General features: G+C 40.4%; 1 protein-coding gene across 3 annotated transcripts; it reads left to right on the top strand.

Moving 5' to 3' along the window:
- The first annotated feature begins 8651 nt into the window (after window positions 1–8651).
- ZSCAN9 (zinc finger and SCAN domain containing 9) lies at window positions 8652–16815 on the top strand. Of its 3 annotated transcripts, none has more exons than XM_081523119.1 (5): window positions 8652–8750; window positions 10330–10822; window positions 11023–11170; window positions 13660–13746; window positions 16071–16815. In XM_081523119.1, the coding sequence occupies exons 2-5, from the start codon at window positions 10403–10405 to the stop codon at window positions 16079–16081; spliced, it is 666 nt and encodes a 221-aa protein (XP_081379245.1). In that variant the 5' UTR covers window positions 8652–8750; window positions 10330–10402; the 3' UTR covers window positions 16082–16815. The 3 variants fall into 3 exon arrangements, with proteins under 3 accessions (XP_081379245.1, XP_081379246.1, XP_081379243.1); XM_081523120.1 differs by having other exon boundaries at window positions 10363–10822; window positions 16071–16813; XM_081523117.1 differs by having other exon boundaries at window positions 8652–10822.
- Window positions 16816–18423: the final 1608 nt, after the last annotated feature.

Raw genomic sequence — 18423 nt, 5'->3', positions numbered from 1 at the left:
GGCACGCGCGTTGAAACGGTGTGAGTCTAGAGGAGATGCGTTGCCCCTTCGGCTCCAGTTTCATTCAGTCCAGAGGTTCGCGTTCTCTTTGGGGTGAGTTCCTGCAACTCTCTTGGTTGCAGGGCACAGTCCAGTATGGAAGGAATGTTCATAATTACAAATTCAGGTAAAACTAAAAGATACTACCCTAATCAACGCTATGAAGAGTAATTTTAAGAACCTGGATGTGTATTTCTAGAAAATATAACATACGAAAATGATCTTAGAAGAAATAAAAAATCCGAACAGACCAGCTACAATTGAAGACATAAAGTTGTCAACAAACTACCCTGAAAAAATATCAGACATAAGTTTCACAGATGAATTTTAATAAACTAGTTACAGAACAGATAATTCTAATTCATTTAAAACTGTTAAGATATAGAAAAAGAAGAGAATATTCGATCTTGGATGGGGGTGGGGAACAAATAATGGTCTTTAAACTAAAATTGATTACCAATAAGAAAACCCACCTAGTTCTTCCCTGGTGGTGCAGTGGATAAGAATCCGCCTGCCAATGTGGGGACACAGTCTTGGAAAGATTCTACATGCCAAAGAGCAAAGGCCCCGTGGACCACGGCTACTGAGCAGAGACAAGACCCAGTGCAACCAAAAATCAATTAATTAAAAAAGAAAACCACATATTTTTATTTATGCTGAATCCTAAATAAAATCAGAGTAAACAGAATCCAGCAGCACATTAGAGGAGTAAAAATTTTTCTATCGTGAGATGGAGATGAGCATTAAAATTGTTTAAAATTTTAAAGCTTTTAAACACAATTCACCATATTAGCATATCTCGTGAGAAACATCTACATTTAGTAGATATGGGAAAGGCATTTTATTATGTTAACATCCATTTTGATAGATTAAACATTTAAGTAAAAGAATAGATATTTCCTTACTTAACTGTGATAAACATATCTAACTTACATCAACACCACCCTGCTTTCAGAGGAAATATCTTATGCCTTCTCTTTGAAATTAGCAACATGTTAGAAAAATGACCCTTCTGATTACTATTATTTTATATTGCTCTGCAGGAACTAGACGATGCATTTAATGAGAAAAAAGTTAGAAAAGAATTAAAATTACATGAAGGTATCCAAAGATTTGTTTATAAAATGAAATATACTTATAAAAATAAACAAGAGAAATCAATTGCCTTCACACACACAGAATGAAAGAAAAGATCCCCATTTTCAATAACAACAAAAGAGATAAAACAGAGAAATAATTTTTTTTCTATTTTGTTATATTTATTCATTTGGTTTCTTTTTAAGTTTCCATATATAAGTGATAATATAAAGTATTTATCTTTCTCTGTCTAAGTTATTTCAGTAAGCATACTGGCATCTAGGTCCATCCACATTTTTGAAATAGCAGAATTTCATTCTTTTTATGGCTAAATAATATTCCATTGTGTATATATACCACATCTTCTTTATCCATTCACCTGTTTCCACATCTCGACTATTACAAATAATGCTGCTATGAACATTTGTGTTCATGTATATTTTTGAATTAATGTTTTTATTTTCTTTGGGTACATATCTAGGAATGGAATTGCTGGATCATATGGTAGTTCTTGTAGAAGAAAATGGCAACCCACTCCATTATTCTTGCCTGGAGAATCCCATGGACAGAGGAGCCTGGCGGGCTACAATCCATGGGGTCACAAGAGTCAGATACGACTTGGTGACTAAACCACCACCACTATGGTAGTTCTATTTTTAGTTTTTGAGGAACCTTCATATTGTTTTTCATAGTGGCTTCACCAATTTACATTCCCACCAACTGTGAAAAGGGTTCCTCTCCTCCATATTCTCTCCGACACTTGTTATTTATACACTTTTTGAGGATAACCATTCTGACAGGTGTGAGATATCTCATTGTGGTTTTGATTAACAATTCCTTGATGGTTAGCAAGGTTGAGCATCTTTTCAGAGGCCTGTTGACCATCTATGTCTTCTTTGGATGGAAAAATGTCTCTTCTGGTCTCCTGCTCATCTTTTAATCAGGTTGGGTTTTTTGGTTTCTTTAGTTTTGCTTTGAGTTAAATGAGCTACTTATGTATTTGGGCACTGACCAGTTATCAATCACATCATATGCAAATGTTTTTTCTCATTCAGTAAGTTGTCTTTTTGTTTTGTTGAGAAATAAATTTAAGAGGAAAATACCAGGTCAATAATAAGAAAACTTTAAATTTTATTTACTGAAGCCAGATACGGAAAGTCAAATCATTTTTCTCTACATGTTAGTGAAAGGGTTAACAGCTAGGCAGGTCTGCCTAGGGAGGCCAGTGGTCCCCAAGCCCCAGGAGGAGACAAACTGGTAAGTGGCAGTGGCCAGACTTTTGTCCCTGCATTCCTTTACTCGGGCTTTAACCAAGTAGGAGGCACCTTTAGTTTTGTGTTGCTATGAAGACAATGGGTTCTGCCTGAAAGTAACTTTTTTCCGACCTTGAGCTGCTAATTGCCCAACAAAATAGTACATCTTACTCATGGAAAAATTTTTCTTAAGTTATATTAATGAAACTATGTATCTTGTTTAGAAGTCTGTTTTCCTTCAAGACTTATACAGTGTACCTCACCCACAGAGGCCTCCCCTTGTGCAGATGTGTATGTTAGGGAGAGCTGCACCTGGTGCCCCTCTGCCCCTCCAGGTGTTTCTCTTATCTACGATCAGCAGCTCGATAATGAGCATAAGATGCCTTGCAAAAACTGGTAAGGGGGGTACCCTCCTGCCCCCTTCCAGGGCCTATTGTTGGAAGCTTTTTCTATCTCTGTTGCTTTAATGAAATCTACCCAAAGCTCTGAGTGACAGAGACTGTCTTGGGCGCCAGAGTTATATCTTCTCCAAGGTCACAAATCCAGCAGCACTATTCACCCTAAGCTATCATCTTGGGGGCTCATCTGGGATCCCATGACAAAGTATAAGCTTTCATCTATCATTAGTCTGCTGCTGCTGCTAAGTCACTTCAGTCATGTCCGACTCTGTGCGACCCCATAGATGGCAGCCCACCAGGCTCCCCTGTCCCTGGAATTCTCCAGGCAAGAACACTGGAGTGGGTTGCCATTTCCTTCTCCAATGCATGAAAGTGAAAAGTGAAAGTGAAGTTGCTCAGTCGTGTCCGACCCTTATTAGTCTAGGTGTTAATATAATGCCAATAAATATTAACACAGAATTTTGTTTTCAAACTGGATAAACACCTTCAAAAGTTTGTGTGAAAAGTAAGCAAGCATTAGTAGCCAGGAAAATTCAGAAAAGAATAACAAGGAAGAACAAGTCTTTGGGGTTTTAAAACAAACTTCAATGAAAAAAGCATTATAATATGAACAGGATAGAAAATCCAGAAGTAAGCACAAATATTTAAGAATTTGATAAAAATGGTATTTCAAGTCAGTGGAGAAAAGACAGATCACTCAATAAATGGTACTGGGACATCTGGGTATGTCAGTTCAGTTCAGTCACTTAGTCGTGTCTGACTGTGCGACCCAATGGACTGCAGCAGGCCAGGCTTCCCTGTCCATCACCAACTCTGGAGCTCGCTCAAACTCATGTCTCTCAACTCTGTGATGCCATCCAACCATCTCATCCTCTGTCGTCCCCTTCTCCTCCTGCCCTCAATCTTTCCCAGCAACAGGGACTTTTCCAGTGAGTCAGTTCTTCCCATCAGGTGGCCAAAATATTGGAGTTTCAGCTTCAGCATAAGTCCTCCAATGAATATTCAGGACTGATTTCCTTTAGGATGGACTGGTTTGATCTCCTTTCAGTCCAAGGGACTCTCAAGAATCATCTCCAACACCACAGTTCAAAAGCATCAATTTTTCAGTGCTCAGCTTTCTATATAGTCCAACTCTCATATCCATACCTGACTCCTGGAAAAACCATAGCTTTAACTAGGTAGACCTTTGTCAGCAAAGTAATCTCTCTGTTTTTTAATATGTTGTCTAGGTTGGTCATAACTTTTCTTCCAAGGAGCAAGTGTCTTTTAATTTCAGGGCTGCAGTCACCATCTGCAGTGATTTTGGAGCCCCCCAAAATAAAGTCTCTTACTGTTTCCATTGTTTCCCCATCTATTGGCCATGAACTGATGGGACCAGATGCCATGATCTTCATTTTCTGAGTATTGAGTTTTATGTCAGCTTTTTCACTCTCCTCTTTCACTTTCAAGAGGCTCTTTAGTTCCTCTTCACTTTCTGCCAAAAGGGTGGTATCATCTGCCTATCTGAGGTTATTGATATTTCTCCCAGTAATCTTGATTCCAGTTTGTGGTTCATCCAGCCCAGCATTTTGCATGATGTACTCTGCATCGATGTTAAATGAGCAGGGTGACAATATACAGTCTTGATGTACTCCTTTCCCAATTGGGAACCAGTCTGTTGTTCCATGTCCAGTTCCAACTGTTGCCTCTTGACCTGCATACAGATTTCTCAGGAAGCAGGTAAGGTGATCTGGTATTCCCATCTCTTTAAGAATTTGCCACAGTTTGTTTTGATTTACACAGTCAAAGGCTTTGGCATAATCAATAAAGCAGAAGTAGATGTTTTTCTGAAATTCTCTTGCTTTTTCGATGATCCAACAGATGTTGGCAATTTGATCTCTGGTTCCTGTGCCTTTTCTAAATCCAGCTTGAATATCAGGAAGTTCACGGTTCATGTATTGTTGAAGCCTGGCTTGGAGAATTTTGAGTATTACTTTGCTAGCATGTGAAATGAGTGCAGTTGTGCAGTAGTTTGAACATTCTTTGCCATTGCCCTTCTTTGGGATTGAAATGAAAACTGATGTCTGGGTAGATAGACATCTGAAAAAAAAAACAGAGTGCAATCCACACCTCATATTTTACAATGGAGTAATTTCTAGGTGGTTCAAGAATTTAAATAGGAAAAAAATAAAGCTGTAAAAATCCTAGAAAAAACCACATGAGAATTTTCTTTTATAGTCTTGGCACTATGGAGGCCTTTCTTGGTATCACAGAAAACATAAGGGATTAGTGTATTGGCAAAAATAAAAAAGTTTGATGAAGATTGGGGGTGATATCACTTTCAGATAGTGTTAGAGAGCTGGAAATTTTCATAACTACTTTTGAAGGCAATTTGGTAGTCTATAATAAATGAATATTCTTTGACTCAGAAATTCTACTTTTAGGAATTTATCCTAGAGATATACTCATATATGTGTAAGATGATGTATATATAAAAATATTTAGTACAGTATTATTTATAAATAGAAAATGTTTGGAAATAATCTAATTGCTCATCAATAGAGAACTGGCTAAATAAATCTATATGATAGAATATTATACAACTGTCAAAAACAAAGAGATCTATGCCTATGGCTATGGGAAGAACTCCAAAATTAAACAAGCAAACAGAGGAGCTGTATGCATAATATCCTATTATCTGTATAAAATAATGGAGTTAAATTATAAATAAATAATTGCTTCTACATGTATAAAATATCTCTGAAAACCTACAAAAGAAATCAAGAGCTTTGGCTGTTTCTAGGGAGTGAAATTAAGTGACTAGAGGTAGGAGTGAGATGAAAATTTTTATTAAAAATTTCTTAAATTTGAAAATGTTTAAATGGATGAGAGACGCTAGTACATATGCAGGATCTCTTATCCACAGTTCTAAAATCCATACAATTCTGAACTCTTTTTTACCCCCATAATTTTGGCACTAAAACTCATCTGAGGCAAATCTCAAGGTGAACTGAACTGGGATTTTTTTTTTAATAGTCTTAAAAAATCTGAATTTTGAAACATAGTTACTCCCAAAGGTCTATGTGTGATTATATAATGGACACCATATACTCACCTACATTTATAAGTGTTCATTTTGCCATATTTGTGCTCTCTCTCACACAATCTCTCTCTGCTGAAGTATTTTATAGTAAATTATAGACATCATGACATACCACCCTTGTTCTTCAGTTCTCATCTTTAATAAACAAGAGCATTTTCCTGTGGAACAACAATACCATTGTCAAGCTCAACAGAAGAGAAAAATCAAAGGGAAATGTTTCAATGTAGTCTCTTTTGTATTTTTTGTATTTTGAAACCATGGCTCTATAACTTATTAAATAGATAATGCAATTTTAAATTAGAAACAAATTTGGATGAGACCTTTAATAGAGAAAATTAGCCAGAAAGCTATGGGATCTGTCAAACTATCATTAAAGGACAAGAAAGGATTCACAAATACCCAATTAAAAAATAGAGATTGGGGGAAAATCATTTCATGTTAATACCCAACTAATTTGGGGCTGGCATGAGTAGGGCTTTCATCAGGTCAGTACTGACAGAAGCATGGTAGGCACAGAAAGCCAACAGACACCTGACACAAGTGTCTACTGCTTTGAAGTAAAATTTTGTTTTCTCTGTCATAGAGTGTGTGCTCAGTTACTCAGTGTGTCCAACTCTTTGAGACCCCATGGACTGTAGCCCACCAGGCTCCTCTGTCTCTGAGATTTTCCCAGCAAGAATACTGGAGTGGGTTGCTATTTCTTTCTCCAGGGGATCTTTCCCACCCAGGGATTGAACCTGCCCCTCCAGTGCCTCTTGCAGTGGCTGGCAGATTCATAGAGTCCAATGTAATCAATTTGACCCTAGGTGACTGGCTGTTCCTACTGGGATATTACACCATATTGTGGTTGCAGCTCAACAGTGGTGATGTCTGGATTAGCTTTAGTGAAAGAAAGCCTTTTTTTTTTTAGTCTATGCATATCCTCCATCATGGTAGTCAAGGTCACCATGTTCAAAATTTCCTTGAGGAAATCCTGAAGTAGCTGAATAAACAGTTGCTGACATCCATGGGGAGATCAGCTTCCCCACTTCTTACTGAAGCCTCTCACATGGTGGGTTAGTGAAGATTCATATGGGACACAAATATTTTTACACTTGAGTCTATTCACCTGCCAGCTAGTTCCTTACTTTCTTTGCTACCAATCTTCCAAATATTTTCTTTTCCTTCTCCTTCTTCTTTCTGAACTTATGATAAAACACACAGTAGAGTCAGTATCCCAGTATGCCTGTTTCCAGGTTCAGATGACCCTCAATGTTTTTGCTGGGCAAGTAATCAGCATTTCCTCTTGTCCCTAAGCTGAGTGGCATTTTAAATATTTTCAGTAGAGATTCCCAATTCTAAGTTAAAAATAATCCCTTCTGTCCTAGGACACTCATCAAGGTACTGCTACAGGGGAATCTTCCTCCAGACAGAAAAGCAGGAGCCAGACTTTCTCCTAGCTGTTTAACTATAAGGAAGTCCAGTATGCTGTTCACTTGACCCTAATTCGAATTGGCCTGAGTCCTATAGTTTACCTACTTAAAAATCACACAAACCAGTTAGAGAGCCTAATCAACTGTCAGTGAGATATTTAAGCATATGGTAACTGTGTTTACTTGTTGCAGATGGGCATCAAAAATGGAAGAGAATAATATATTTAAAGCCCAAGAGAAGGTGAGCATTTATTCTCATAATATAGTTTTTAGGAAAGTTGTACTGAAGGCTTTGCATGTGAAGTATATTTGAGAAAGTGATCAGAATTTGGGGCAAATTTTCTTCATGCTGGTGCTCTTAATGATTACACAGATATTTGGAAGAAGTTAAAGCAAAGGATGAAGCCTGAATTTATTTAATGCCTTCAGGTGGCAACATTGAGGAAAACGACTAAACAAATTTATACAGCTGCAGTTTTGGAGTTAAAACCCATTATGGAACCTCCATTAGCATGCAAGATGCTTTCTTACTGCTGTGATAAAATAAATAATGAGGTCCTGTTAAAACAAAACAAAACATAGTTTAATCTATGAAGTGCCACCGTTCTGGTTGGCATAATAAAATTGATGAATGACTAACTTCTTATAATGACACTCTTTTGTACCAGTAAACCTAATTTAACTGATTTTGGATTGATTTTGTATTTATTGAGTTGGCCAAAATATTTGTTCGGAACCAAATAGTTTTTGGCAACCCAATACTACTAGAAATCCAGACAACTGTTGGAGGAGGGGGTGGGAGGAAGGAAAGAAGACCTCTATCAATATGTAGCTGCTACTGCTGCTAAGTCGCTTCAGTCGTGTCCGACTCTGTGCGACCCCATGGACTGTAGCCTACCAAGCTCCTCCATCCATGGGATTTTCCAGGCAAGAGTACTGGAGTGGGGTGCCATTGCCTTCTCCGAACAAATAAATGGGGAGGCAGGTGCTTGATGTACTATTACACAGCCACTAAATGAGCTAGACCAACATGACCCATAAAGATGTCTGAGACACATGACATAAAAACGTTAAAGTAAGTGATGGGGGTGGGGGAAGCTAATTGTAAAATAGCTTAATGCCTATCTATCCATCTATCTCCTAATGTATGTGAGAAATCAGAACTATATATGAAAATTCCAAGCTAACGGCAGTTGACTGTTTACCTCAAGGAAGTGAGGCTAAAGAGGGACGGGGGGGGATTCCCACCCGGGGGGGATTCCCACCCTTTATTAATTTTGGCATTGTCTTAGGTTTTTTAAAAACCGTAGTTCATGTATTAATCTTTTTAAGGTTTTTTTTTAAAAAACATGTTCAATAATTATGGTCTGTGCTTCCTCGGTGTTTTCAGTTTAAAACCTAACTGGGGTCCACACACGTATTGAATTCTGATTATGTGATTCACCGTTGATAGCCACATGGATGCTCAGGAAATTGGGGGCTGCTTCAGGTAAGGCACGCGCAGGAGGTAAGAAAGGACTCGGAATCCTAGACCGACCGGAAGTGCCTGTGCGCGGTCGGCCCCGCGGTGGGCTGACCTCTTCCCCGCCGGGCCACTGTTCCCGGCGCGCTCCTCCCAGTGCTGGGGCGGGACACCCCACCGGGACACCCCACCCCCTCGCCTTTTCCAGGTCTGCAGAGACGGCCCGAGAACCTGGGTGGAGTGGGTGTGGCTGAGAAAGGGGTGTGGAAAGTGAACTCGGGGAGGGGAGCTGGCGGTGGTCGTGCGGTGACTTAGAGCCGACCAGTCTCCCGGGCTGGGAATACTTTGCGCGGGATTGGGTTGCCGGGACGGGAGGGTCTTCCCTGTGAATAAAGGCAGCAGGATTAGGACTCAGGACAGGAAATGCCTGAAGTCTGGGGAAATAACTGGGGACAAGGAAGTTATGGACAAATTTGTAGACTTTCTGTAGCCTTCCTCATGGAGAGCCAGTGTGTAATACTCTCACTCTTTGCTACTAAAAGCAGATAAAGGGGCGTTGAACGGACTGATTTTCCAGTGCAGAATATGACGTTTTCCAATTCCCTTTCCCATGGTTCACTGATTCCCAAACCTTGGAGTGCATATAAATCCCTGGGGAGCCTAGGGCTCCCTATCCTCCCCCTCCCACCGGTTAACCCTGGATTCCGATTCCCTAGATGTCTGCCCCAGGGCCGGTAACGCTGAAATTCAGCTGCTGGGCTGCTCTTCCTGACATTTTGGAGACAGTCTGCCTGGGAATCAGGCCCTGCCTGGGTGTGAGCAGACTTCTCCCTTGGGCTTCTGTAGATGCCTAGGACTGTCCTGATAAATAATTTAACCGTAAGCAACTTCCTTAACTTCCCTTGGCCCTCATTTCTTATCTAGTGAAATAGTGGTTGTAATCAAACCTCAGAGGGTGATTGTGAGGATTAAATATGGTCTTGTATCTGAAAGCATGTTGTAGGGTGTTGTGCAGTGTTGGCTGTTACTCTGAGAATCAGCAGAGCAGTGTGGAAAACTCAGAGAATTTGCAGTCTACCTAAGCTTTCCTTTCTGTAAATTTAGTGAAAATGAAACTGTCCTTAGTGGTTGTTTTGAAGATTAATTTTAAAAACTCATGTAAAGATTTCAGTAAAAGTAAGTTCATTCATTTAGTCCAAGACAAGAAACAAAATTTTCATTTTTTTTCCTCTCTAATTTAACTTTTTTACAATGGAACTTTTTAACCATTCTGAGTGATCTGTTTGGTTCCTAATTCCTCCATGAACTCTGTAAGGTATTATTGCTATTTCTTTTTTACATTAAAAAACTGAGGTTGGAAGAAGATAAGAAATTGGCACAAGATTGCACAATTGGTAAAAGTTGGAATCAGAATAAAACTGAGGTCTGGATAACTTGAAAGTTGCTTTTTGTACATTATGACCTTATCTATTCCATTATTTCATTCTTCAGTCAGCAAGTCACTACTTTCAGTGAAGAGCTTTAGGTCTATAACAATTGATAATAAGTTTCTATCATTAAGTGTTGCCATTTTTCTACCTAAACAATGATCTTTGCTACTTAAAAGGAGGGAACTGCCAAAGGTGTTTCTAACTCATAGCTCCAGCTAGAGGGTGCCTTTTAAGCTATTCAAGGTCAAGATGAATATAGACTCCAAGGAGATTTTATGCCTGGATATGCAAGCTCCCAAGGTTTGGGAAAAACTTCTGACAGAAAAAGTGGAGGCAGAAAGTCATCTCCAAATGCAGGAATCCAGACTGAAACGCAGTAATCCACTGGCAAGGGAGATCTCCCGAAGGCACTTGCGACAGCTCTGCTACCAGGAGACTTCTGGACCAAGAGAGGCTCTCACTCGACTCCAGGAACTTTGCTACCAGTGGTTGAAGCCACATGTGAGCACGAAGGAGCAGATCCTGGACCTGCCAGTGCTGGAGCAGTTCCTGTCCATACTGCCCCAGGAACTGCAGGGCTGGATGCGAGAACACTGTCCAGAGAGTGGGGAAGAAGCAGTGATTTTGCTGGAGGATCTGGAGAGAGAGCTCGATGAACCTCAACATGAGGTAGGAAGGGAGATTCACCAGGGAAAGAGTATATGTCGGTCACCAAGGATCTCTGTGTCCTCTGCTTTGTATCCCCTTGACTTTGGTGATTAAATAAGACCCTGCTTTCTGTGTCTGAGAAGTGTTTCTTCAGACAGTTAATTTCTTCAGAAGTCAAATCTTATATCTTAAAAAAAAAAATCTTGTTTCTTTGTTTCTAGATGGTAGCCTACAGACAGGGACAAGAAGTCCTTTCTAAAGAGACAGTGTCTCTGGAAGTGCAGATGTCACTGGCCCTTCAGTCCCAGCCTAAGGAGCCCCAACTCACACGTGACCCTGCTCAGGAGCCCCACCCTATCAGAGAGACAGGTGAGGGACAGGATTTATCTGGTGTTGAACATATCCCACCTGGTCAAGCACAGATGGACAAAAAAACCAGAGCTGGGAAACCAGGGGGTGAGAAAATGCTCTACCAGCAATGCTCAGAGCTTCTGGAAGCTGCTTGTACTTGGGCAGGTTACTTAACCAGTTCATCAAGGTTTCTTCATCTGAAAAATGTCTGCCCAGGCTGCCATAACAGAATATCACAGACTGGCTGGCTTAAGCAACAGAAGTTTATTTTCTCATAGTTTTGGAGGCTAAAAATTCAAGATCAAGATGCCATCAGAGTTGATTTCTAGTGAGACCTCTGGACTGTAGAGAGCTGCCTTCGCTATTCCTCACATGGGCATTTCTCTCTACCCGTGCCTGTGGAGAGAGGAGAGAGAGAGTGAGAGAGCACTCGGGTATCTCTTCTTCTTATAAGGACATCAGTCCTGTTGGATTAGGACCCCACCTTTAATTACCTTAATTACCTCTCTGAAGACCCTATCTTCAAATACAGTTAAGGCTTCAACAGATGAACTTGGGGTAGGGATGACACAGTTCAGTCGATAACAAATGTGCACCTCAAAAGGTCGCTGTGAGCATTGAATACAATTTGTGAAAAACACATGGCACACATTATGCTTAATATATTGTAACTGTTATCAGAAATTACCAGGGTCACCCGTGTCGATTTGGGTTTACATTTGCAGTCAAAAGATATGAGATATACTTAGTAGGTGGCAGACCAGATGAGAGAATCCAATGGAATAGACCTTGCCATTTTTTTTTGTATGTAATCTTCTTAGTGGCGTCAGCACTGGGCACCAGTGGGTATAGAACTGGGCACTTGGGGCTGAGTCAGCTGCCTTCCCATTCTTAACTCTCCCTGCACAATTGGCTCCAAGTTCAGTCTAATTCCCCACATATAACATTACAGCCTCTTACTGACTTTTTATTACCCTTCTGGTAATCCATCCACAGCAGAGGTCTCCCGTTTTCATTTTCACATTACCCCATGTGTATCAAAGCTACAACTTCTCTTGCCGCTCTGTTTCCAGCTTCTATTTATTTCATTTACCCTAGAAATCACACAGTTATGATTTTGGAACACATCTCTTAATTTAAATTAAAATTATATTTGATGAGTAATTCTGTGCCCGCTGCAGACCTTCCTCTGACTTCCATGACCTCATCTTACTAAAATTCCTTCTGGTTTCATCTTCCTCCTTATTGGGCATCTTTCCAGTCAGTTCTTTGTTACTTTTTCTTCTCCCCATGAACTTGGGCTTCTCATTTTTCAGCCATTTTTTCCTTTCTTATACCTTCCGAGCCTGCATCTAGAACCCTGCTGAGAACCCTTCTTCCATGGCACATCTGAGTAAGTCCTTCATACATCTATCCGTCCACCCATCTGGTCATTCATTCATTCAACTAATACGTTTCAAGCATCTACAGTGGCTACAGGAGAGTATCCAGAGGGCTTCTACAGATCAGAGAGTGCTCCCTCCAGCACTGTCAGTGCAAGTGTGTGTCGTACATTCAGGAAAAGCCCATTTTGTAAAAGCAGTGTAGGAAGTACTTGAGATTACAAGGACCAAATCCAAGTTCCAGCTCTTCAGTTTTTTAGCCAAGCACCATTTTAAGTTACTTTATATCATTGAATTTGAGTTTCTTTTAAAATGCATACAGATAGTAAAGAATCCCCAAAACACATAAGTTTACATAGTAAAAAGTAAAAGTTCTCCTCCAAGTCCAATTCCCCAGGAGTAACTACTTTTGTCAAATTGCTGTGTGTTTTCCAGATTTCTTTCTAAATATAGTCTGTCTAAACATATATATACATGGTATTTAGTTAATCGGTAAAGATAACCCTGTATGCGAGACATCAAAAGAGACACAGATAAATAGAACAGTATTATGGACTCTATGGGAGAGGGCGAGGGTGAGATGATATGGGAGAATGGCACTGAAGCATGTAAATTATCATATGTGAAACAAATCGCCAGTCCAGGTTCGATGCATGATACAGGGTGCTCAGGGCTGGTGCACTGGGATGACCAGGAGGGATGGGATGGGGAGGGAGGCTGGAGGGGAGTTCTGGAAGGGGAAAACATGTACACCCATGATGGATTCATGTCAATGTATGGCAAAACAAATACAATATTGTAAAGTTAAAAAAATAAATAAATAAACTAATTTAAAATTAAAATAAATAAATAAATATAGTCTAACTATAGACAGACTCCTTTGTTTATCTTTAGTTCTTTTAAGAAGTGGGATACTAACATGAACAGGTTTTGTGGTTAGTTTGATAATATACGTGAAAGTGCTTTGTAACTCATGGAACACTGTATAAATGATAATTATTAAAAAGTGGGAAATGTCTTGGCTTTTATATTCTACCCAGTCCCTTTGGACATTTCAGATGTAAATGTAAAGTTTGAGCAAAAGGGCAGTACTGGTCTCACTTGTGGCCCATTTCTTCTCTGCAGACACATTTCTGTTTTGCAAACCTGTTGTCATCTCCCAGCTAAAAGGAAGTGAAGAACCCTGGTCTCATCCCAGAGGAGTCATGAGAGGTACCTATCCAGGAGTGTGAGGGACAGTGCAGTTAGATGTCAGAGAAAGAGTCCAATGTTTTGGGTTTTTCTGAGTTGCAAAGTGGTGATCACACCTGGGGAACCTAAGACATCCTAAAGGTTCCACAGCAGCTCTTCTCCATCCTCACCTTCAACTCATCCAAATAGAGGCGGTCTAATTAGGTTGGTTGACTTTTGTCCAATGTGAACCAGTCCTATGGAACAGCCTTTGCCTCAGCACCAGCCCCTGGGTCAGTCAGTTCAGGCCATAGTAGTAACATTGCTTTTAATCCTTTCTCTAAATATTCAACAAATATTTATTGATCCACCACTATGCACCAGCCAAGATTCTCAGGGAATAAACCAGAAAGATCTTGTTCCCATGGAGATAAGATTGTATGTAGCAAGGGGGAGACAAATAATAAGCGTGTAAATAACATGATATAATTTGTTAGAAGGTAGTGTTACAGAATAAAGCACAAATAGAAGAGCATACAGGCAATTTGACTGCTATGGATGGGGCACAGACCTTTGTTAGCAAAGTAATGTCTCTGCTTTTTAATATGTTGTCTAGGTTGGTCATAACTTTTCTTCCAAGGAGCAAGCGTCTTTTAATTTTAGGGCTGCAGTCACCATCTGCAGTGATTTTGGAGCCCCCAAAAATAAAGTCTCTCACTGTTTCCATTGTTTCTCCAACTATCTGCCATAAAGTGATGGGACCAGATGCCATGATCTTAGTTTTCTGAATGTTGAGTTTTAAGCCAACTTTTTCATTCTCCCTTTCACCTTCATCAAGAGCCTCTTTAGTTCTTCTTCACTTTGTGCCATCAATGTGGTGTTATCTGCATATCTGAGGTTATTGATATTTCTCCTGGCAGTCTTGATTCCAGATTGTGCTTCATCCAGCCCAGCATTTTTCATGATGTACTCTGCATATAAGTTAAATAAGCAGGGTGACAATATACAGCCTTGACCTACTCCTTTCCCAATTTGGAACCAGTCTGTTGTTCCATGTCCAGTTCTAACTGTTGCTTCTTGACCTGCATACAGATTTCTCAGGAGGCAGATCAGATGGTCTGGTATTCCCATCTCTTGAAGAATTTGCCGCAGTTTGTTGTGATCCACACACTCAAAGGCTTTGGCATAGTCAATAAAGCAGAAGTAGACATCTTTTTGGAACTCTCTTGCTTTTTCGATGATCCAGCGGATGTTAGTGTTTTGATCTGGGGACATCCATAAAAGGAAGGTTTGGGGTTTTGAAAGTGCTTCTTTCCCTTTGGTTCCTTTGCCCCTTCCTGTTTCTTATTAGCCCCATCCCTCTTATTTTTTCTCTTTGAGATGACTGCTAACCTTTTCTAAAAATGTATTAATAAATGGCAGTGCCACAGTCAACGTGCTAGGATGACCTATACCTGTGTTTAATTCCTAAAGATCACATAGAGTGCTGCTGATGTTTTACGATAAAGGGGTCTTTGGTGTTCTCCGTGACCAGTACCCACATAGTAAACTCTGTTTCTGCTTGCTGCTTCCCTCTGACACCTGCATGATTCTCTCTTGGATCACTGACCAGCATTGGCTGGGTGCTTCGCTGTTCTCAGAGTGCTTCCATTTACTTCACCATAGTTGCTTCTCGCAACAGCCACACAGGAAAATGAGTATTATTATCCTGTTTTACAGATGAGGAATTGAAGATTCAGAAGATCCAAACCTTAGAGCCAAGGCTTAACCTTTGGACTTTTATTTTTAGTAAACTTTTAACTTATGAAATAATTTTAGACTTATAAAAAAAGTTGCAAAGAGGGAGTTCCCTGGCAGTCCAGTCGTTAGGACCCAGGGCTTTCATTGCCATGGCCCCAGTTCGGTCCGTTGTCAGGGAACTAATATCCCACAAGCTGTGCAGCGTGTCACTGCCCTCCCCCGACAAAAGTGGTAAAGATAGAGTTCTCATGTACCCTTCACCCAGCTTCCCCTAATGTTAACATCTTACATCAGGTCTTTTCAGTTAAACCCTTGACTTTTGACTCCAAATCCCACTGTGTTTACAGTGTCATGCTTCATATTGGTATTCTTAGATTTCCTCATTTAAGCTCAGTCACTCGAAATTCCCTTAGTGCTCTCCCATCACATATTCAGCATTACAAAAAGTTGTCGGTATCCTAAGTATTAATATAAGACATCAGAGCATTAGATCATCATCCATAAGATGCTTTAAAAACTACCATCTTAAATCTCCTGAATCTTTCCCTTATGTTGTATTGCTTAGATCTGGAGTTGTCTGCTGATGTTCTAATCTGATCTTGTGCCCATTTTTTTTTCACACTTAGGATCCTGGTGAATGCTCCCAGTGTTCTACATACTTTCCTGTATAACCCTATATTTTCTTTGAAACTGCTGAGTTTTCCATCTGAAATAATAATCCAGTTAAAAGAAGGGACCTGTTAGGAGGGAGAAAATCTTCCAAATGAAATGCAAGAATATGAAGTTGGTGTGTGTCTGAAAAGTATATGAAGAGGGAATAATTTGAGGAGGGCATGAGAAAGATGAAATCTGTGATGCCAGGGGCCAAAAGAAGAAATAATGGCCAGACACAGAACAGGTACATGGGATAAGGAAACAAAAGTTCAGACAGTGGACATCTGTCAGTAAAAGGAATGAAGATGGGCCTAGGAACATACCCAGAATGGTCCAGAATTCTTATGGATGTGTCAAGATTTGATCGTGTAGGGGGAAATATGCAACAGACTGTCAACATGGTAACTGGGGTAGATGGAGGACTACATGACCCTTTCACTTTGTGTTAGCTCTCTTTGAGCTGTGAATGTGCTTATTGTACAGAGGTGGTATGAATCCCCCTTCCAATTACTAGGGATGATGCTATGAAGAATGAATGAAAAATGTATTATTCTCATCAAGGAACTTTTGGGGGACAGTAGGGGAGCACCCAACCTGGTCCAGAATTGACTTGAGTAGTGCAAAGGATGTCACAGGTTAAGAGAGCTGAGACTGAACTTCCAAGACAGAATTTGAAATTTTGCTCTCTATCAGGTATATTAAAGTGTTAGTTACTCAGTTGTGTCCAACTCCTTGTGACCCCAAGGACATAGCCACCAGGCTTCCCTGTCCATGAAATTCTCTAGGCAAAAATACTGGAATGGGTTGCCATTTCCTTCTCCAGGGGATCTTCCTGACCCAGGGATCAAGCCCGGGTCTCCTGTATTGCAGACAGCCAGGGAAGCTCAAAGAAGGAGCTTCCTGGAGAAGGAAATAACAGTTCATGGTATCACGAGAGGCAGACAAGACTTAACGACTAAACCACCACCACCAGTGCAAAGGAGGGTAAGAGCTAGTGGCCCTGGTTTTTATTGTGGTTAGGGGATGGGCCCAGGAAACACTTCGTATGCACAGATAAGGTAAGGACTTGCATAGCTTGAGGTGCCAAGTGAGGAAGCACATTTCTTATAAACTTACTCAGATGTGGGGGAGAAAGGAAGGGAAAAATAGAAGGTGAAAGCTGTCAGTGATCTGTCAAACATCAACAACAGAGTCAAGATTTTTTAAAAATTACAACTGTTGAAAGAGAATCAGTTCAGGAGATACTTTATCATGTGATTCTAGTTGCTCTATCCTTGTAAACTACGGAGTAAGTATGAATTTAGCATTTAATCCATTTTTAAACACATGTATATAACCAGAAAAAGCATCTGTTAAAAAAAAATCCATACCTGTCCATTTGACTACCCTAAACTGTCTCACTACTGCAGAGGGGCTCACCTCCCACTGAAGTCAGCTGAGACTTTCTAGAAGAGATGAGCTCACAGAGACAGCCTGTCCCCTCACTAGACTCTTGAAGGGGATGTGGCTTATGGGACCTGAGGTGAAATTTCAGGGATTCCTAATCTGTTTGGAGACATACAACTCTTTCTTGCCTACTTCCTGCCAGAGGAGATCAGCTGGGACCTATGAGTAATTAAGAATGTTTAGATTCAAAAGGGTATTACTATGGTAGTGGTTAATTTTAATACACTGAGGAGCTATAGCGTCCGTCATATTTTCAAAAGAGTCCAAAAACTAAGCAAAGTTAAGAACTACTGCTTGATGGGTGGTAGAATGACAAGAAACAGGTGTGGTGGAGCCTTTCCAGAGAGAGCCCTGACTCCCACTTTCATTTTGTTTCACACGTGTACACACACACACACACACACACGCACACACACACAGTCCAACATCAACCTTTTCATCGGCTCTCCTGGTTTACCAGATTCTCTCTCCAGATCCTCCAGCACAATCACCATCTCTTCTTCACATTCTGGATGACGTCCTCACCCTCAGACTAGTTGCTGGTTACCCTGCCCATCCTGACAAGATGATATCCAGTGCAGCAGAAGGCAGTGCTTTGGAAGTACTTTAAAGGTATAGAACTCATTGTTGAATACAAAGGTATTAATATCAGATGAGCTAGTTGAAGGCTGTAACCAGAAGATTCTCTGAGGCTCACACAGCAAGAAGTTAACTCAGAATTCAACCCTCAATTCAGAAAAATCTAGATATCTTCTACATTCTGTTCACCCCTAGAAACCTTTCTTTGACTCATAGAATACAGATATCTAAGGGGGTGTTTCCAGGTTTGCCCCATCCCTTTGGGAGAAAAGTAGAGAAATGGAGAGAGAAGGAATATAC

Source organism: Giraffa tippelskirchi, chromosome 8, assembly GCF_054371585.1.
Source record: "Giraffa tippelskirchi isolate mGirTip1 chromosome 8, T2T-mGirTip1v1.2.pri, whole genome shotgun sequence".
NCBI classification, from domain to species: Eukaryota; Metazoa; Chordata; class Mammalia; order Artiodactyla; family Giraffidae; genus Giraffa; species Giraffa tippelskirchi.
This window is presented reverse-complemented; position numbering and strand designations above follow the sequence as displayed.

Excerpts from the sequence above, each read along its gene's own strand:
- ZSCAN9 (XM_081523119.1), top strand. The coding sequence starts at position 10,403 with ATGAATATAGACTCCAAGGAGATTTTATGCCTGGATATGCAAGCTCCC. Across the intron at positions 10,823-11,022 it reads TCGATGAACCTCAACATGAG|ATGGTAGCCTACAGACAGGG; the intron begins GTAGGAAGGGAG and ends CTTTGTTTCTAG. Across the intron at positions 11,171-13,659 it reads CCACCCTATCAGAGAGACAG|ACACATTTCTGTTTTGCAAA; the intron begins GTGAGGGACAGG and ends TCTTCTCTGCAG.